Source organism: Aotus nancymaae, unplaced genomic scaffold (genome assembly GCF_030222135.1).
Source record: "Aotus nancymaae isolate 86718 unplaced genomic scaffold, 86718_ANA_hifiasm-v0.15.2.pri h1tg000006l, whole genome shotgun sequence".
Classification (NCBI taxonomy): Eukaryota; Metazoa; Chordata; class Mammalia; order Primates; family Aotidae; genus Aotus; species Aotus nancymaae.
Genome location: NW_026988417.1, coordinates 40,901,636 through 40,923,233, shown reverse-complemented (window position 1 = coordinate 40,923,233; position 21,598 = coordinate 40,901,636). Strand labels below are relative to the sequence as shown.

Sequence of the window (21,598 nt, the reverse complement as noted above, 5' to 3'; positions counted from 1 at the left end):
TTTTTTTTCAGAAAATGTCTCACTCTGTTGCCCAGGCTGAGTGCAATGGCATGATCTTGGCGCAATACAGCCTTAACCTCCCAGGCTCAAGTGATCCTCCAGCCTCAGCCTCCTGAGGAGCTGAAACTACAAATGCTATTAGCCACCATACCTGGCTAATTTTTTATTTTCTATAGAGACAAGGTCTTACTATGTTGCCCAGGCTGGTCTTAAACACATGGATGCAATTGACTCTCCCACCTCAGCCTTCCAAAGTGCTGAGATTACAGGCATGAGCCACCGTGCCCAGTCTCCCACCCTGGTTTTTCATCAAAATTTGTATGTTTAGAGACAGGCCTGGCTCTGTCCTACAGGTTAGAGTACAGTGGCACAATCATAGTTCCCTACAGCCTTGGACTTCTGGGCTTAAGTGATCCTCCTGCCTCAGCCTCCCAGGCAAATAGAACCACAGGTGCACACGACCATGCCCAGTTATTATTATTTTTTTGTAGGGATCTGGTCTCAAACTCCTAGGCTCAAGTGATCCTCCCCACTCAGCCTCCCAAAGTGCTGAGATGACCGGAATGAACCACTGTGCCTGTCCCTCATCATAGTTATTTCTATTTAAAATAATATTTTAAGTTAGTTACTAGTTTGTTTATCTGCTTTCCCCAAATCCATAATAGTAAGGCCTTGTTATCTCCATTATATCCCCCAGTGCTTAGAAAGGTACCTAGCACATGGTAGACACTCAATATATATTTGTTGAATAAATGCCTGGGAAAATGAGGTGCCTGAAGGTGGCAAGATCCTCATCACTGAAGGCATTTAGACATGGTTTGCACAACCACTTGCCAGGGCCACGGGAAAACCATGGGCAGAGGCTCGGCCACAAGAATAAAAGACTGCTAAGGTCCCCTCTAGTCCTATGTACCTATGATTATAGGGCCACTACATCTTTTTTGCTATGCAATGGGAAAAGCAAAGGTGTATTCCTCAGTTACTTTGTACCAAATGATAGTATGCACACTCCTGTTCCTGCTGCAATATCATCTTGGCACTAAAATGTTGAAGCTAATCAGACATTTAATTTCAAAGTGGAAGGTCATTATCTTGTCACAAAATTTTATTCCAATTACTTTTTTTTCTATTATACGAAACGAATTAAAAGTAGCACAAAACATTAGGAGATCAAACAGTCAATCAGAAGCTCATTAAATATCGTTGAAATTGGTGCAATAAAAAGCATTTCCCATGGCTGAGTTATTATTTAAAAGCTATATTCTGGATGGCTCAAGGAATTGACATGCTGCCAATCAAAAAATCACCCTGTCCATAAATAGCCACTTGGCTTTTAAAAGTTCACTCTCTTTTGTTTGTTTGTTTGTTTTGTTTTGAGATAAGAGTAAATATCTAAAAAGATTTAAAGCATGGGTGTAATTACTATTCTATCAGCCCCTTTGGGACCCTCAAGAGAAGATATCCACAAAGTCACTATCTGATAATTTAGGCCACAGTTTAGAGCAAGATGCTCACAGAGTGCTACCAGTAATTTTAGAAACACTTAAATACATTACATTTATGTACAATACTCAGTTAAATACAATCTCAGGCAGGGATAAGTGGTCAGTTATAATTTTAAAATTGTGTTCAACTCCACACTTAGAGTAAATGCTCATTTTATTTTTTAAAGACTGATTCTTAAATACTTCATTTTTCTATGAACCCAGGACCCAGACATAGGTGACTGCCCACATGAGAATCTGAAAGCTGATCATTTAAAAATTTTTTATGTTTTTCCTCTGGGAATCCTACTCTCCCCACCCCTTTTAAAAAGCTAAACCACTAATTTGATTATTTCTATTTTACAGAAATGATCACTTTTTGATGTAAAGGACAGCAGGTCCTTTTCACTGAAAAATATACAATAGAAGTATTATTATCAGTCTCTTAAGGTGTTTAAGTGGTGAAGAGAATATACACTTAAAACTACATAGAAAAGCCAGGCGTAGTGGCTCACGCCTGTAATCCCAGCACTTTGGGAGGCGGAGGCAAGCGGATCACTAAGTCAAGTGTTCGAGACCAGCCTGGACAATATGCTAAAAACACAAAAAATTAGCCGGGCATGGTGGTGTTTGCCTGTAGTTCTAGCTACTCGGGAGGCTGAGGCAGAAGAATCGCTTGAACCCGGGAGGCAGAAGTCACAGTGAGCGGAGATTGCACTACTGCACTCCAGCCTGGGCGACAGAGCAAAACAGAGTTTTTTTGAAACTCTGTTTCAAAAAAAAACCCAGAAAACAAAAAACCTACATAGAAGAGAAAGCCCCCAGGTGCAGGAAATTACTTCTTCAGAAGAACTAAAGGATTTCTCCCATCTAAACTCCCCACACTGCCACCACCCCAATTTCTTTTCAAAAGCCAGGACTTATTGGCAAATTATCTGGGAGTAAAGTGGGAGGGAAGCATTTCAATGCAAAATTCAGAACTGCTTTATAGAAAATGTGGGGAGGTTTGTTATCATTTATTTCCTCCAGTATATCATTCAATTTCAGCTGTCTCACGTTTCAGAAGTAGCTCCCCCATTTCTCACTTATGTGCCTAAGAAACATCTCCCTGGCATCTCATTCTCTTTCTCTGTCTTTCACCAGCATTTCATTATTTCTTAACTGTCCCTCTCATGCTTGTCTCCCTTTTTCCTAGTGATCCACGTGTCCTCATTTAGCAGTTTTCAGAAGCCAGGGAGAAACACTGCAAATAATGTTAAATATGATTAATATCTTGAATTCCTTGAAATATGACATGCATGAGTTACAATGAAACCTCTTTTATTTCCCCATGAAATGCTTTTGCATAATGAGAAAGAAAATGTCCTCTATGCCCTAATCAGCCCTGACAGTTCCTGGACTCCCAAATACTTTTATTTATGGCATTATTTATTTCATCTCTAATAAATGGATCGGGGGAAACACAGCACCATCAGAGGAGGCTGCAGGAGAGAGGGAGACAATCTAGGGTGGAAGAATACAGAAAGAAGCTGAACAAGCAAGGGAGAGAAAGAAAGCTTCCAAAGGGAAGGAGACCAGGGAAAGGAGAGGCCAAAAGAGGTGAACCCCCAGAAGAAAATGGGTCACTATCCCAAGAATAAAAGGAAGGCTCTAAAAAGGAAACACACTTCAGAGTGCAGAGATGAGGGTCCTACATCAAGGAGCACCCAGAACTCTGACCTGGAGAACGAAGAAGGAAGGCTGAAAAGCAACCCTGGGGCGGGGTATGCTGGTTGGCCTAGAGGAGGGGTGATTTGAGATAGGGAGCAATGGACGCTCTGCTCCAAAAAGTGGCTGGGAGAGGCCAGGACATTTGTACCCCATGGAGGATCTTCCTCCAAACCACTGAGATCTCTCATTCAAACTGCTACTGAACTCGTGTGTCCTCCAGACTCTCGCCGGTGGTGCCACTTGCAGTGAGTAAGCCAATGCAAGGAGTGAGTTCTCCGGTTACCTTGGTCTTGCAAGTGCATATACTTATATTAAAAATGACACTGTTGAAAGTAATCACCACCCTCAAAGGGAGGTGTCAGGTCATTTTCTCCCTCAATTGCACAGTCTACTGGCTATGAGAAGTGAGGAGTTGAATTCAAATAACCCGGATCCATCAGTGCAAAACAGCCACAGGATCCCAACTGTCTGACTTTGGGCAGTTTCCTTCAACCTCGCAGAGCCTCGGTTTTCTCATCTTTATAATGGGGGGAAATGATGGTGTCATGCACTTTCAAAGGGACCTTATGGGAAACAAATGAAAACGTGAAAAAATTCTACGTCCTGCGCACTTTTATGTTCCGCATTAGCTCCGAGGCCGCGAGGCTCCAGGAGAGCAGGACCCCAGGGCCGGGTAAACACTGCGCGACCACCTGGGACAAGAGGTTCTTTCCAGAATGATCAGGGAGCAATTCCCGATTGGCAGAAGAACTTCCTGTAATACACATATACTCTGACGACCCCGCCCCAACGACTAATCCCTCCTCTGTGCAACCCCGAGAGTTTGGGGTCAAGCAGGGGGCGCCAGGAGCTCGTTTCGGAAGCCGGACCCCGCCCGCAGCCGCAGAAGCCACGGGTCCACATCTGGGGCTCTAAAGTCTCGTCGTAGCCGGATTCCGGATCCCCACCTTCTTCACCGGTTACCCGGGCGCCCTCCAGATCCTCGCTCTCCCCTTCCCCCCTCCCCGTCGGAGGCGCGGAGCCGGCGGGCCGACCCCGCTGGCGGCGGCGGCGCCAGGCCCCGCCCCCGCCCCCATTATCATTAGCAGATATTACCCTAAACACTTGCTCTTTACCTCCTTTCTCCCTCCAGGCATTGGCGAGGCGGCCTGTCAATCAGGAGCTCGGGCGGCAGCCCCCCGCGCGGGGGCTCGGCGATGCCAGCCTCAGCGACAGGCGGCGGCGGCGGCGGCCACGGCACAGACACACACCCTCCCACACGCGCGCACCGGGGCAGAGCCGGCGGGCAGGCGGCGGAGGCACCCTCGGAGCCCAGCGCCCGGCGGGGAGGGGACGTGCTCCGGGGGACCGGCCGCGAGGCGCCGGATGGAGGAGGAGATGCAGCCGGCGGAGGAGGGGCCCAGCGTCCCCAAAATCTACAAGCAGCGCAGCCCCTACAGCGTCCTCAAGACGTTCCCCAGCAAGAGACCGGCGCTGGCCAAGCGCTACGAGAGACCCACCCTGGTGGAGCTACCGCACGTGCGGGCGCCCCCGCCGCCCCCGCCGCCCCCGCCGCCCTTCGCGCCGCACGCCGCCGTCTCCATCAGCAGCAGCGAGCCGCCGCCGCAGCAGTTCCCGGCGCAGAGCTCCTACCCCCCCGGGCCCGGCCGGGCCGGGGCCGCCGCAGCCGCCTCGTCGTCGTCGCCGTCCTGCACGCCCGCCGCGTCCCAGGGCCACCTGAGGACTCCGGCGCCGCCGCCGCCCGCGTCCCCCGCCGCGTCCTCGTCGTCCTCGTTCGCCGCCGTCGTCAGGTACGGCCCAGGCCCGGCGGCGGCCACCGGCAGCAGCGGCACGGGTAGCGACGGCGCCAGCCTGGAGCTCAGCGCAGGTACCAACTCTCGGCGTAACTTTCCTTCCCGCCACGGCCGGGGGCAGCGGGAGGGGACCCGGGAAGGAGAAGCGGGGGGCCACCGACACCCTCCCGCGTTCGGCCGAGTCGGGGCGTCGGGGCGCACCCTGAGGCCTCCCCGCGCGCCCGGAAACTTCTGGAGGATTCCCCTGCGCCGCCGCGCCGGGCTTCCGACGGCGCGCTCCTAACAGGTGGCTCCGCGGCTTGGAACCCGCGCCGGGAAGCGCGGCTGTAGCGGTCGGTGGCCGGGATCGCTCGGGCGGGGTCGGAGTGGGGGCCGGACGGAGTAGGAGTCGGAGTGGCAGCGGCGGCCGCTCGGGGAGAAGCTAGAGCTGCTCAGGCCGTTCCGCCCTCGTAGTGCTTCACTTTTTCCTTTCGCTTCTTCCCTTTCCCCTCCCTCCTCCATTTGTTTTTCCTTCTCTCCACTTCTCCTTTGCTTTCTGGTGCTTTCTTCGCCACCTCTTTGATGCACTCTCACGCTGTCGCGCACCACGCCAGCCGGCTCTCAGCTTCGTTTCTCCTTTCTGTGCGCCCGTTTTCCTCGTGCGCGCTCTGTCCTGCTCTGCCCCTTTCCCCTCCCCGCCCGTGGTTGTGAGACTCGGGGCTCCTCCGCGCTAGCCACGCGGTGGACTTCGGGCGCGGGGAGCTATCTTATCCCTCCTCCCGGCCCCGGGAGCAGTGGGTACTCTGCCCCCACCGCCCACGTCGTCGATCCCACCATCCCCTTGTCCCCGTCCGTGGGACACCGCCGCGCCGTGGGGTGTTGCATCTCGGCCCGAGCCCTGCAAAAACGCCTCCTGAGGAGCACTCACACTTGGGCCCGTGACTCCTCCTTTATCCTGACTCTGCGGGCGCTGCCCAGGCAAAGCACCCCACCGCCTGCCTGCAGGAAGCGAGACAGACTGGTGGCGAGGCCACAGCCTGAGGCCTGCGCCCAAGGGAGCTCTCCACCAGCTCCCAGTGGGCGCAGCCACGTTTATCCGCTCATTAGAATTAAAAGTTACTGCCAAGGCTTTTTATGGCACTTTGGAGCCCCCCAAATCCTGCATGTCAGTGAATCTAAGACTCTTTTTTTCCCCTTGTGGAAAATAGAAGAGTGTTGTGTGTAAATGAGTTATAGATGCCTCCACTAATAATTCTGTTTGTCAATATTTTGACACATGAAGAATTGGTTTTGAAAAAGAAAATCTAATTACAGGTTATAGTGAAGACTTGATTTGTCACATGTCTCACTGATTTGAAGATGTTTGATGGCTTTCAGTGGGGTTCTTAGGTGGGCTTCCTTATTGTTTGTGGGGTGTATTTTTTTCAGTTGCTCTTGCCCCAATATTCCACTGTGTTTTTATATTATTTGTTAGGCTGTTGGCTCACTTGGTTTTCCTCCTTACTTCTTTTTCCCCCACTTCTTAGTGAGGTTTGATTTCTTTCTTTCTGGCGTGGGATCTTGTTTTCTCCTAAACTACTTCTTGTTCAGGCTTATGTTTATTCCCACGCTCAGCTTTATCATTCTTTATTTTTATGTCGTTTTCCAGCAGTTTGGGTCCTTTTCCCATTTTCTGTGTTTTGCTTACTCTTTTGCGTAGCCTCAGTTCCACCATTTTCATTGAGGTTTTCCCCTCGTTATCTGCCCAGGTCAGTCTTTGATCTCCTCTTGCTTTCTCCTTCCGGTCTTTGCTGATTGTCTTTCCACATTTTACTTCCCGTTATACGCTATAAATCTAATCCCGTCTCATTTCCATTTTCATCCATAGTTTTAACGGGCTATATTTTCTGTATTGCTTCTTTTTTCTGCTCCAGTCACTTGCTGTCCTTTTCCTTGGTCACTTCTACCCTGGAAGTTTCTTTGCTGTCTTTCATTCACGGGGAGTGGGTGTTGTTTTTTTTTTTTTTGTCCTCCCTTTTATCACCTTGTTCTAAATGTACTCTTTCAGTGTTTCTTCTAATGTCCAGTTTAGTTTATTTTGTCTCTGGCCCCAGATGGAAATCATAACATCACTAAATTTAAAGGAGTGAAGAGGGACTTTTTTGATGCCCTTCGGACTTCCCTATATTTCTTTTTATTATCAAGGCTGCCTTTGTTGTTTTTAAGGGAGGTCATAGAGAGGGGTGAGCTTGATAGCACCAAGGGCTGGATGCCTTATGCTTTTTGGAAAGATGGGAATTGGATGGTAGGTTTCTTCCATGCAGTAAGGAAAATAGTCTGGGGGGGGAAAGCCGTAGAATTAGACATCATGAATTGTGGTCATAATATTAATCACTGATGGACAAAGCCATCTCTTTAGCAGGCACAGTGATGTGAGTGGCCATCAGAGGAACAGCCACCTGAAGAGCTGATTGGTTCTTTGAGAAACTAGTTGTTCCACTTTGAACCAATGAGCATGTGTGCACAGACCCATGGCCATTTAAGCATACTGGGTAGGGTAGGGGTGGGAGTGGCACTTTGCCTGTTACACCCTTGCAGAAGTGTAATTGCAGTGTCTCAAACTACCTAGTAAACTGGAAATAGTCAAAACATCCATGTGATGAAATGAGTCAAGGACAGAAGAAGAGACATAACTGAGTGTCCAGAGTAAATGCAGTAAAAAGATGAAAGGGTAGAAGTGAATCTTATATGCCATTAAGGGCCATAACTGAGAAGAGAAATATGTGATTAAAAATAGATTTTTTTTCAACATTCTTATAAAATCTCATGAAGAGTATAATTTTCCTTAAAAGGGGTAATACACCATAGTTTTAAAAGCATATTTTTCCTCTGTGGGAGGCTTAGAGTTAAAACCCACGTAGATCTTGATATGCAGCCTAAATTTGGCATCAGGAAATGGGAAATTGCATCTTTAAGCAGAGTACAATCAAAAATGAATTACAATAAATCCTATATAATTGCATAGGTCATTCTCTTTAATGAGATTTTATTAACCTGACTGTCAAGCTTTTGAGTCAGGCAGATATTTTATCTTCTTCAACTGATAAAAGTGTCAGCTATAAACCACCATATAAATATTCATAAATCTACACATCTGTGGCAGCCTATCAGCATCATTCTTTTGGACATTAAAAGCATTCTAATTACTTTCTGTCTAGCAGAGCTGAAATGCTGCCTGTTATAGTATGTGCTTGGCAGGCATGATTGCTTTTGTTTGCCATCACAAATAGCAGCATCCTATTTTATATACCGATGGTCCAGAAAATATTCAGGGATTGACTGAGCAGGATGAATATTAGGAAGCACCATCTGGTTTTGATAGCACCGAGTATATTAACTCATCTGTTAATTTTTGACACATCATTGATTTATTTATTTAGAAAAATTGCATCCTGTTTTGCTGTGTTGATGTTTGCCATTATGAAAAAAATTGGATGGCATTTTTTTAAAAACAGACATAGTTCATTGATTTAAGACAAGGGTGGTGCTTCCAAAGACGCTTTCATTTTCTAACTTCTATTTTCTATGCCATGAAGTCCTTTCTTAAAAAGAAGTTAAATTAATGTTTTAAGGAAATCATCTATTTTGAACTAGTTAGAAATCCTTGGGTAGATATAATATATGAATACATGATAGTAGGTCACTAAAAAAATTTCTGCTTCTGCATTTTTAATATTAATATATTTCACCCTTCGCTGGGCTAAAATCAAAAGGTTACCACTAATCTTGACTACTATGATCTCCTTCATAGAAACAGAATTCTCTTGGGGATCTGCTGTGATGGGCAAATTCCATTCAAGGCTTTACTTACAAAGAAGGGCAGTAAAGTAGGGAGACTGTGTTTGATTGCCTACTTCCCATCCCTCTTCTTACTCACTTATCAGATTTAGGATGGATTAAACCTCTTAAATTCAGACGAATTTCCTGGAATGAATTTTTTAATTAAAAAAATAATCATGGGTTCAGATTTTGGAATCCGACGAGGCACAATTTGCAGCATGATATTATCTCCCAGTAGGCTGTACAATAAAGCAAAATAAATTAGGGAGAAGTGGGCATTTTAGAGGGCTTTGTCATTGTGATTTATTAACATTTTATGGTGTTTAATCTTAGGGAAGTTAGGAATAAAGTAGATAAGGGTTAAACTAGTCCTTCTGTAAACTGTTGACTTTCTCTTTCCCTGCCATCACTTGAGTGGAGCATTCTATGACTAAAAAAAAAAAACCAGTTAAAAAAATCATAATACATGTTCACACTTTGCTCAATTAAGAATCATGGATCAGTAACCATTCAATTGCGTTCATATGAAAACAGAACTTTTCTCCATTTCTTAGTGATAATGGGCATCGCACAGTACTTGGATTTCTAATTGTATTCTATCTAGAAGGCTAAACTAGATGCCATATGTGTTAAGTGGAAAGATTTGCTGTTTTCCACCAAATGTAATGGTAATATTTTTCATCACACTCTTCTGTGTATCAGTGTTAAAGTAGTATTCAAATAATTCAAGGTATTGAAGAGAGAAAAAATTCAACTTTAAAGGTGACAATAGCCATTTTCGTATAAATTCTGAAAGCAAATTCAGAATGAAGCATTTAAAAAACTGCAGGCAAGAACTACTTTGTAATTGTAGTTATTCTCTCATATTCTGAGTGCACTTTAATAGATTATCTTCATAATGTAGTATATTACATAATGATTTTTTCTCAGCATGTTACAAGTTTATCCTTCATTTAAGAAAACAAATCATGCTTGTCCCTAAGTTGTATTTTTTTTCCCTTAAAAATCTATGTTCTAATGTGATTTATCAATGTGATTAAAACTACTGAGTGTGCTGTAGGACACTGAACAAATATATTCAAGCAGTTCTTTTTAGGCAATTCTGTTTTAGACTTTCATATTTTGTCCCTTTCATCAAGGTTATGTTAAAGGTGTGTAGGCTGTAAATCAATTGGGACTATACTGATTAAAATGCAAACAGTAAATACAACTTCAGGTCTAGAATGGGATTATAGGATTAAAATGAATGAAAACTGCTGTTGTGCTAGAATTGAAAATTCCCAATCAATATCCTTTGATTTTACTAATAAAAGAACAGAAACCAGGAAGTAAAAAAAAAAAAAAAATGAGTGTAACATCTTAAACCACTTACTTGTATAGTTCAATTGTTGACTTTCTTGTTACTTGGTTTTGGCCATTGTAAAGAAATGGCACCCAGATATTTTCATGAGACTCCAGATAAGAATACAAATGCTGCCTCACAGAGCATATACCAGATAATTACAAAGTATAAATCAAGCTTACAAACTGTTTAATAAAATATATTCCATACACCTACTTTGACAAATACACTGACATAGTAACCAGGTTTGGAATTTACAGCCAACCCATGTCTTTCTCTCCCTACTCTCAGCTTTATCTTCCACTAGGAGGGACATCAGGTACACATGTGGAGGTCCCAGTCCACACTTGCAGGATCTGGCACCATGGTCTGTCTTTGGATTCATGGCTCAGAGAAGATGGCAGCATAGATCCTTAAAGCAGTTTGAGTGGGGAATTCCTGGAACTTGGAGTACTTGGCCATAGGGACAGGATTGGCTGGAGAAGGAGGGTCAGGTGGGGGTCTTGTTGCCAAGGTCTGAGGGTAACACTGTTCCTAAGAGTAAGAAAGTACTATTCTAAGAAGAAAATAGTCCTGTGGACTCTCAGCCTGCCTAGGGTAGACTTGCTACCTCTACCCCAGTCAAGTAAATCTGAAGATGCTATAAACTGAGATGCTCTGTGTATGTACAAGAGCCCCTGCTATGGCTTCAGTAACTATTTCTTGAGGCATCATGCTGGCCCTCACACTCAGGTACAGTTTATGATCCTCTACTGAGTAGAAGAGATCTGGCCTCTGTTCTGACCTGCAGTTTTCAGAGGGATTCAGGATTTGGGAGATGTATGGGCTTTACATATATTATTATTTATTTATTTATTTAGAGATGGGATCTCACTCTGTTGCCATGCTGGAGTGCAGTGGCATGATCTTGGCTCACTGCAATCTCTGCCTCCTGGGTTCAAGTGATTGTCCTGCCTCAGCCTCCTGAGTAGCTGGGACTGTAGGCGCATGCCACCATGCCCAGCTAATTTTTGTATTTTTAGTAGAGACAGGGATTCACCATGTTGACCAGGATGGTCTCTATCACGTGACCTCATGATCCACCCGCCTTGGCCTCCCAAAGTGCTGGGATTACAGGAGTGAGCCACTGCACCCAGCCGCTTTACATAGATATTCTTATTAAAAAATTGGAAAAGGGAAGTTGGCCCCCTCTCCTCTCAGATTCTTAGTTATTTCATGAAAGAATAGTAAGGTAAAAGAGCACAGTGGAGTGTTGAGTACTGCATGAAGTTCTCCTGAAGTGTAGCTTCCTTGGTCTTACATTCCGGGTGTTGTAGAGGATTTCTTATTGAAGCTGTTCTAGCTGATCATCTCCATGGCAGCCCTTAAACATCTCACCTTTGTTAATTCTAAAAGGTTTTTTTGTCCAGAAAAAAAATGGAGCTAGTCATCATTTTCAGAGAGAGCTAGTGCTAGTTGCATTTTTAATCTTAAACAGTTGTTATAGGCATCTAAAATCTTGAATATTTTGTTTGTTGCCATTAGTCTGTGAAAGGGGAGAGGAAATAAGAGATATCCTCATGCTTCTGTGTCAGCTCTGAAAAGTTCCCGTCTCTCTATTTATAATAGCCCATTCTAGGTGGCAACCAGGAAAGAAGCGAATCTACCCATGACATCTATATTTAGGGTAAATTTTCAAGACCCTTGGACAACATTAAATTACATTTTCACAATTTGGATTTTTGCCCCCTTTGTTTTTGAAGTGAGTTGATTGCTTTTGTTGCTTTTTCCTTTCAATGATTGACAGTTAATATGCTTTAGAATTCATGTACTTAGGCTAAGAGGTACCCATGCCACGTGCCATTTTAGGATATTTGGTAACCTACTGGAAGAGGTTCTAAGAAGGGATACTACTGATTTTCAGATGATACGAGTCAGCCTAAACTTTGGCCTTGATGAGAAATCCGAGTTAGCAAATAAATGAAAAGGAGGAATAGTGAACACGATGTTAGAAGACACATGCAGTTTGTGCTCATCCTGTGCCCATAGGCCCACTCTTTGTTTTACCTTAGATTTCTAGTGAGCTCTTCAAAAAGACTTATCTTTCTTCTCCAGTTTGCATCTGGGAGCTATGTACTCTCGGCAGGGATTGTATCAGCTGATTAATAGCAAGGGCATGAGGGCACTCCAGAAATAGAAGTAATGATTGCTTTAAGCCCTCCTATCAATGAGGAATTGAGTCTGCAGTGGCTGGCTCGATTCATTAGAGTAAGGATATTAATGAAACCAAGGTGTGAGTTCAGACCTGTGCAGCCAGTTAATGCCACAGAGAGGGAAATCTCTATATGGTGCCCAAAGTCACAGTCCAGCCATTTCCTAGAGTAAGAGACTGAGTGTGACTCATCAAGTACCCCGCCAGTTGCAGAAAAACAGGAAGCTATGCATTCTATTCATAGTGGATTTACTGTGTCATCTTGGTTTATGACAGGGAATAGAAATACATATTTTTAACATGTTTGAATGTTAAGCTCAAAATTAAGGACTTTATCTCTTGCCATTGGCTGTTGGTCACTGACGTACCCTTTCATTTGTTTCAGAGAGCCGAATGATCTTGGATGCCTTTGCCCAGCAGTGCAGTCGAGTTCTCAGTCTCTTAAATTGTGGAGGAAAACTTCTGGACTCCAACCATTCTCAGTCCATGATTTCTTGCGTAAAGCAGGAAGGCTCAAGTTATAATGAAAGACAGGAGCGCTGTCACATTGGGAAAGGGGTCCACAGTCAGACCTCAGACAATGTAGACATAGAGATGCAATATATGCAAAGGAAACAACAAACTTCTGCCTTTTTGAGGGTTTTCACTGACTCTCTACAAAATTACCTGCTCTCGGGGAGCTTTCCGACTCCAAACCCCTCGTCCGTCAGTGAATATGGCCACCTGGCCGAAGTGGATCCTCTGTCAACCTCTCCTGTGCATACACTAGGTGGCTGGACTTCCCCAGCAACGTCCGAATCCCATGGTCATCCATCTTCGTCTACACTGCCAGAAGAGGAAGAGGAGGAGGAAGAGGAAGGCTATTGTCCTCGATGCCAAGAGCTGGAGCAGGAGGTTATTTCACTGCAACAAGAAAATGAAGAGCTCAGAAGGAAATTAGAGAGCATCCCAGGTATCCTGCCATATTCCTTGCAAGACAACTGCAACTCTTACTACTTTCGCTTGCCTCATCTGTCTGTCTGTATTTCTGTACTCATGTATGTGGATGTGTATATGTGTGTGTGGGCTTTTTTTGTTTTTTGGCCGGTGATGTAGAAAAGCTGGAAAAAAACCAGACTTGCACAAGGGCTTCTTAGCCTGTCCAGTGCCAAACAGAAAGTTTAGGATGAGCCACGAGCCAGTTTACTTCCAGCTGCCGTGTTCTCGTGTGTAGGCCTGAACGCTATAGTCCTATTAAAGGTATCTCTATCAGTATAAAAGTGATTTCTAGATGTGCTGCTTTGACATTGAAATAGGTCAAGTGCTGTTAGCCTGTTTTCTTAAAAAGTGGTCCTTTTCCTTTAAAATGGCTTTTGAATTTTTCAAACTTTGATTGTATGCATGTTATTAGTCAATGATAGAAATTAAAGTAAAATACTTTCAGAGGCAGGACTCAAATAATACTGAACAAATGAAATGGTCTCTTCTGCTTCATTAATTTTCCCTGCCTTTCCTTTTAAGTTTCAACAAGCTTAGGCTCTTTAGCATACACACCGTCCTTTAAGATTATTAAGAAACTGTAAACTAAAACTAATAGGTCAGAGATAGAACAGTAATTAAGTTGGCCCCAAACTGTGGCCCTGGCTAAACATGAGGCATTTCCTGCCTCTTGGACTGGATTTTCAGGGTAGTAAAATCATCTTTCTGGCAAGACATTCTCTGGGTTGCAAAGTTTTTTGTTTTTTTACTATTTGGTAAAGTACTGATTATACTTTTATCTTTGAATTCATTCCTGTATGTCTGTGGCTTACCGAAGACATTAAGATCATTAACAAGAACAGTCTCTTCAGACCTTTTTAATTGTGCAGTTGTTGCTAAAAAGTGTTTAAGCTTGTGCCCACCAGTCTACACATTTATTGGTTAATTGCATATATGTACTATTGTTCTAATATATGGGGTTCAAAATAAATCATACATATGAAATTTTAAAATTTAATGTCAATACATATGTATAAATGTAAGTTATATTCTTTTTTTCTCGTTTTTTTTTTTGAGACGGAGTTTCGCTCTTGTTACCCAGGCTGGAGTGCAATGGCACGATCTCGGCTCACCGCAACCTCCGCCTCCTGGGTTCAGGCAATTCTCCTGCCTCAGCCTCCTGAATAGCTGGGATTACAGGCACGTGCCACCATGCCCAGCTAATTTTTTTTTTTTTTGTATTAGTAGAGACGGGATTTCACTGTGTTGACCAGGATGGTCTCGATCTCTTGACCTCGTGATCCACCTGCCTCGGCCTCCCAAAGTGCTGGGATTACAGGCTTGAGCCACTGCGCCCGGCTTTTTTTTTTTTTAATTGAGAGGGAATCTCACTCTGCCGCCCAGGCTGGAGTGCAGTGGTGTGATTTTGGCTCATTGCAATCTCTGCTGCCTGGGTTTAAGCAATTCTCCTGCCTCAGCCCCCTGAATAGCTGGGACTACAGGTGCACACCACCATGCCTGGCTAATTATTATTATTATTATTTTGTATTTTTAGTACAGACAGGGTTTTGCCATGTTGGCTAGGCTGGTCTTAAACTCCTGACCTCAGATGATTCGCCTGCCTCAGCTCCCCCGAAAGTGCTGGGACTGCAGGCATGAGCCACCACACCCTGCCAATATAAACTATATCCTTTTCCTAATATGGTATCTTTGTATCACTCAATTTGGCAGCTGATATAGAAAGAAGGGAATGTTAAAGAAAGCTACCCACTTGTTGGCTGGGTGCAGTGACTCACACCTGTAATCTCAGCACTTTGGGAGACTGAGGTGGGTGGATCACGAGGTCAGGAGTTCGAAACCAGCATGGCCAACATGGTAAAACCCTGTCTCTACTAAAAATGCAAAAATTAGCTGGATGTGGTGGCACGTGCCTGTAGTCCCAGCTATTCAGGCGGCTGAGGCAGGAGATTTGTTTGAATCCAGGAGGTGGAGGTTGCAATGAGCCAAGATCACGCCATTGCCCTCCAGCCTGGGCAACAGAGGGAGACTCCGTCTCAAAAAAAAAAAAAAAAAAAAAAAGCTATCCACTTGTTTATTAGTAGACAAATGAAGCAAAAAGAAGTGTTAATCATTTAAAAGAATTCCCCAAATAGAGCTGAAGTTTGGTTCAGAACATTTTGGAATTGGATTAAGTACAGTTGTCTTATGGAGGGGAAGTAAGAGGTGCAGCAAATTCATTCTCTCCTTTTGCACTGGAGCCCTGGGGTTAGATGCAGAGGCGTAGTGTTTTCCCACACAGACAGGCACTGACTTTAAGAGGGACACTGTGTAGAACCCAGAAGGATGTAATGGAACCAGATCACTCCTGGTTTCCCCAAGTCGGAGATGTGGTTGCAGCTAGCACACTGTAGGATTTTACAAGTCTCACAGCTATGTAAACCGTGCGTAGTTCACTGTGGGTTTATCTGATAGAGGTATTTTTGTTGTCGCCCTCACTGCCCCTTTAACTAGGGCAGAAAATAGTGTCCTAGAGGTCATCCAGCTCTAGGGGCTTCCATCAGCCACTCAGAACCATAACCAAAGGAGCCTTCCTAGCTTCTGAAGTGCTTAGTGGCACTCCTTGATCTCATCATGGGAAAGAGTTTCAGAGTGCAAGGACAGGTGACACAAATGTCCCAATATTATTGTCTAAAATCTGATCCTAAATATTTGGCAAACTGTATGTCTTTGATGTGTCCTGAGCAAACCCAGTCCCCCTCTCGCTTACTGAACCCATAGCACGTCAGGTGCCTGTGTCAGGGGTTAACTCAGTGTTGGCTTGCCACTAATCATTGTCTTTTGTACTTCCCAGAAAGATGGAAATGCTGCAATTTCTTGAGACTTGTTAATGATCAAACATCGAATTGACACAGGTTGCAATTAGGCTAATGATCAATCCTATTACTGTACACATTCAACCCTGTTGACAGTCCCCTCCCTGAACTTGAACCAGCAACCATTTCACATGGAACCCTATGTGATTATGTTTAGTAATACATCAACAATATGGATGAAAAGTCAGTTTATTAATTATGCATAGCAAAAATAGTATACAGTGAAGAAAATATTAGCTTATTTGTGATTACTTATCACATGTGTTGATGATCTAGGGACACCCTAATATTGGAAAACAGGTTAGAGTGTCACTTGGAGATGAAAACTTGATCAAAGCTGCCCTCTTGCCCTTACCTCTCAATAAACCAGCCTGTGAGTGACATCCAAGAATCCACTTTTTACTCGATTAGCTGTGCATTTTTGGTGGAGGAGATATCTGTTATCATTTGAAGAAAAGTGTGCTAAGTGGTACACTAGTTTTGCATGGAATAAAAATAAAAATGTTTTGTCATGCAGTAACTCTCCTCCATAGCTTGGGATGGATTTTCCCTAAGCAGCAGGCCCTCACCGTTCCAGAGGCCAATAACATTTCTGTGGAAGGACTTGGGGCTTTCTTCCAGTAGAGTTCACCTGTGCTGTGGGAATCAGTTTTTTACAGCCAGTCAGGATGGATAAGTACAAAGGAGAAGATAGCGCTCAGCAGTTAGCACAGAAAATAAGGTTGAAAAGGAGATGGGTCAGCTGCTGCAGGCCAGAGCCCAGGCAGCATTCCTTGGTCATTTCTCCAGAGGAGTGCTGTTGAGAATTTGTTGTTGTTGTTGTTGTTGTTTTCTGAAATAAAGCCTTTACACCTGGGAGCAGTTCTTGAAATGAGAGTTAAAAATAAACAAGCCTATCAGTCTACAAGAAAAAAATGATTTCACTTGGGCAGTTCTCAAGGGAAGACATAAGAGACCATACCAAAGAGCAAGAATCTGTGGGCAGGCACTACTTCTGACACTACTCCGAGAAGGCCAGTGTTACTGTATTATTTGTAAAATATCCAACAGTCTTGATGATCAGCTACATGCAAGGCAGGGGTTTCTGGAAAATTCTCTAACTTTTCAGAGTCAGTTGCAGGTATAGGGAATTCATATTTTATCCCAAGGAAATAGCATTAGCACATATTCTTTTATATTAGATCACCACACTAGAAAATTAGAAAGTCTGTTTAGAAGTTAAATTTTTTTAAATGAAAGTGAAATTAGGTTAAAAGAAAAAAGTCACAAAAACAGAAAACTTTTGGATTAGGAATATGAAGGGTTGAGAGGTTATTAAAAGAAGGAAAATGGCACATGGAACTTGGAAAGAGTGTCAGTTTAGAGTAGTCACATTTACTTAGGAAGCTTAGTCGACACTAAGGAGAAATCATAAAGGAGGGCAAATATAAAATGCCCTATTTCATCTAATCTGAAACACCAGTGGATGTAAGACACACCCATCTTTATGTTCCACTAAGAAAGAAGTCATAACTGTACGTTATAATTATATTTGAACACAAAGTCCATAGGTTTTAAAATATGAAAAACTGTGGGTCTTAGAATCATAAAATGTGATGATTTTTGCTAAGAAAATTCCAAAGTGAAATAATTATAACACATTAAAAATACTTTGAAATTTTCTAAGGGCCAAATATAGGGAAGATCTATTTATTGTTGATATTTTAAATAAACTTTATTTTGTAAAGTATACAACATGAAATTATAGGATATAGACAATTGAAAGGTTACTGTAGTGAAGCTAATTAACATACCTATCATCTCATATAGTTACCCATTTTGTTGTTGTTCTTGTAGTAAGAGCTGCTCAAATCTTAATCTCAAGTATGGTACAGATTTGTCACCTGTATTCCTCATGTTGTATTGGATCTCTAGACCTATTCATCCCACATCTGTGCTACTTCATAAACTCTGATCTATATCTCCCCATTTCCACTCCAACTCCCCACCCCTTGTACCCACTGTTTTGTTCTCTAGCTCCATATATTTGAATTTTTCTGTATTTCAGTTTCCACATGTAAGTGAGATCTTGCAATATTTTTCTTTCTGTGTCTGGCTTAACATAATGCCCTCCAGGCTTACTCATGTTGTGGCAGTGGCAAAATCTTGTTCTTTTTTAGATCAGAATAATACTCTATTCAGTCATGTACCACAGTTTCTTTATCCACTTGTCTGTTGACAGACACTTAGGCTGTTTCCATGTCTTGGTTATTGGGAATAACACTGCAATGAATGTGGTCGTGCAGACATCTTTACAAGGTGTTGATTTCATTTCCTTTTGGTATATGTCCAGGAGAAGATTTGCTGGGTCCTATTTTCGCTTTTCTAGGAAACTTCCAATACTGTTTTCCATAGTGTCTGTACCATTTTTTGAGCAGCGTGTCCATCTAGATATTCTACATACCCAGTGGAACATTTGTAACCCATTCCTCTCCATTTTTACTTTGCTTGGATAGTGTTGGCTATTGCTGCTTAGACAATACAGCTGCCAAGACACCACAGTCAACAGAATCAGGGAAGTGGATTGTATGTCGAATTCATAGACAACCAATCTTTGAAATGACAGTAGCTTACATTAGGCAGTGTATATTGGGTGCCTTTTGCTTAACATGTACTATTTACACAAAAGACTTTCCTTCTTTCCTTTCTTCTTCTTAAGTATTTTACTGTTTCCAGGATTATCCAAGATGCATTTTGAAATTCTGTTACATAGAGGAGAAAAAATGATAAATATCAATATCAGGATAGGTAGTAGGTACGTTTTGGGTGCCTTTATAGCCATTTTTCTTTTAATAGAAGTTTCGTTTTTGGTTCCTCATTTACTTTCTCATTATACCTGCTAGATTCATCGGACTTTCTTCTGCAGAATGGACAAATGAATGACTAAAACCTGCCCAATGGGTCTAAAGTAGTAGTTTCACCGTCAGAGTGACTTAATTAAAATTCCTAATTTAGGCCGGGCGCCTGTCATCCCAGAACTTTGGAAGGTCAAGGCGGGTGGATCACCTGAGGTCAGGAGTTCAAGACCAGTCTGGCCATCATGGTGAAAACCCCTCTCTACTAAAAATATAAAAAATTAGCCGGGCGTGGTGGTGGGCACCTGTAGTCCCAGCTACTTGGGAGGCTGAGGCAGGAGAATCGCTTGAACCCAGGAGGCGGAGGTTGCAGTGAGCCAAGATTGCATCATTGCACTCCAGCCTGGGCAACAAAACTGAAACTCTGTCTCAATAAATTAAATAAATAATAAAATAAAAAATTCCTAATTTGCACAAGAAGGCAGTTAGTTGGCCCTGGGGGCATCAGCAGCTCCCCGAGGATCCCCTTGACCTCTTGCTGCTGAGAGCCAGACCCATTCTCCCTTCCTTTGGGGGCCAAAGGAGTAGTGTGGTGGCCTGGACTCCACACAGCTGCACCTGCAGCACTGGCCACACACCTCACTCGTGAAGGCCAGTCCTCACTCGGAAACTTCACAACCCCCCACAGAACCTTAGATGAATAAAACAGAGGGACAGAAGGACAGGAGGTTTTCCACAATTCCCTTTTCAGTGACCATGCACCTCCCAGGCAGGCACGTGGTGTAACTGTGGGTCAGGATCGCAAATTTCACTCCCACTTTTCTAGATGCACCTATCTCCATTTTCCAGATTGACTGACTTTTTTTCTAAACAGAAAATACCTTATTTGATTCCATAGCTTCCCTGTGTAAATCTTGGCACCTATCCAGAGAGCCCCCGTCAAGAGCGATGTTCCAATTCCTTCACGGCAGGCCTTGGCTGGGGGTGCCTGGAGGTCCCTGCCTCGTGGGACTAGGGGTGGAAGGACATCCAGTGAAGGGGGTTACTCAGAACACCTGAGGCAGTTTTGGCTATTACAGTTTTTGTTTTTGTTTTTTGTTTTGAGATGCAATCTGGCACTGTCACCAGGCTGGAGTGCAGTGGTGCAATCTCTGCTCACTACAACCTCCGCCTCCCAGGTTCAAGCCATTCTCCTCCCTCAACCTCCCGAGTAGCTGGGACTACAGGCACATGCTGCCACGCCCAGCTAATTTTTGTATTTTTAGTAGAGACGGGATTTCACCATGTTGGCCAGGATGGTCTCCTGACCTTGTGATCCACCCACCTTGGCCTCCCAAAGTGCTAGGATTACAGGCTTATGTTTTTTTTAAACAATTGACCAAATATGAGCCTGACTTTAGTCTTCCTGGTCCTTAGCCTGTGCCCAGCTATCAATGTACAGGACCCACTTCCCTTAAATAGAGCTGCTATGGCCAGTATATACACATAACACTCCATTTCCTTCTAACCTGTGTGCATCCACTGGCTTGGGTCATAGCTTAGCACTGCTGCCTAAATGTTATGCATGGAAAGAAAGAGCCAGCCTCTAAGCCCTTCCAGGACTGTCCCCTCCACACTGAAGTAATAGCAAGGAAGGGGAGACAACAGTGATGTAGACGTTTTTCACACAACTTCAAAATTAGTACAAAACTGTTATTATACTCAGTGTAAACGATTGGGCTCTACAGTTGGGTTTTCAAAGGTTATAATAACTACCCTACTAATGGCTTCCAGTTCTATCCATGTCCCTGAAAAGGACATGATCTCGTTTCCCTTTTATGACTGCATAGTATTCCATGGTGTGTATGTACCACATTTTCTTTATCCAGTCTGTCATTGATGGGCATATGGGTTGATTCCATGTTTTTGCTATTGTGAATAGTGCTGCAGTGAACATATGTGTGCATGTATCTTTGTAACAGAATGATTTATATTCCTTTGGATATATACCCAGAAATGAGATTGCTGGGTCAAATGGTATTTCTGGTTCTAGGTCTTTGAGGAATCGCCACATTGTCTTCCATAATGGTTGAACTAATTTACCTTCCCACCAACAGTGTAAAAGCATTCCCATTTCTCCACAGCCTCACCAGCATCTGTTTGTTTTTTTTGACTTTATAATAATTGCTATTCTGACTATCATGAGATGGCATCTCATTGTGGTTTTGATTTGCATTTCTCTAATGATTAGTGATGATGCACTTTTTTTCATGTTTGTTGGCTGCATAAATGTGTTCTTTTGAGAAGTGTCTGTTCATGTCTTTTGCCCACTTTTTAATAGATTTTTTTCTTATGAATTTGTTTAAGTTTCTTGTAGATTCTGGATATTAGACCTTTGTCAGATGGATAGATTGCAAAAATTTTCTTCCATTCTGTAGATTGTTCACCCTGATGATAGTTTCTTCTGCTGTGCAGAAGCTCTTTAGTTTACTTAGATCCTATTTGTCAATTTTTGCTTTTGTTGCAGTTGCTTTTGACATTTTTGTCATGCAATCTTTGCTTCTGCCTATGTCCTGAATGGTATCACCTAGATTTTCTTCTAGAATTTTTAGTTTTGGGTTTTACATTTAAGTCTTT

At 43.3% G+C, this 21,598-nt stretch overlaps 1 protein-coding gene across 1 annotated transcript in view; it reads left to right on the top strand.

Moving 5' to 3' along the window:
- Positions 1-4,559: 4,559 nt before the first annotated feature.
- BEND4 (BEN domain containing 4) overlaps positions 4,560-21,598 on the top strand; it is a 28,835-nt gene continuing 11,796 nt past the window's right edge. Inside the window, exons 1-2 of the mRNA XM_021675635.2 lie at positions 4,560-5,061; positions 12,704-13,270. Coding sequence (XP_021531310.2) covers positions 4,560-5,061; positions 12,704-13,270 — 1,069 coding nt within the window. The remainder of the gene's footprint in view (positions 5,062-12,703; positions 13,271-21,598) is intronic.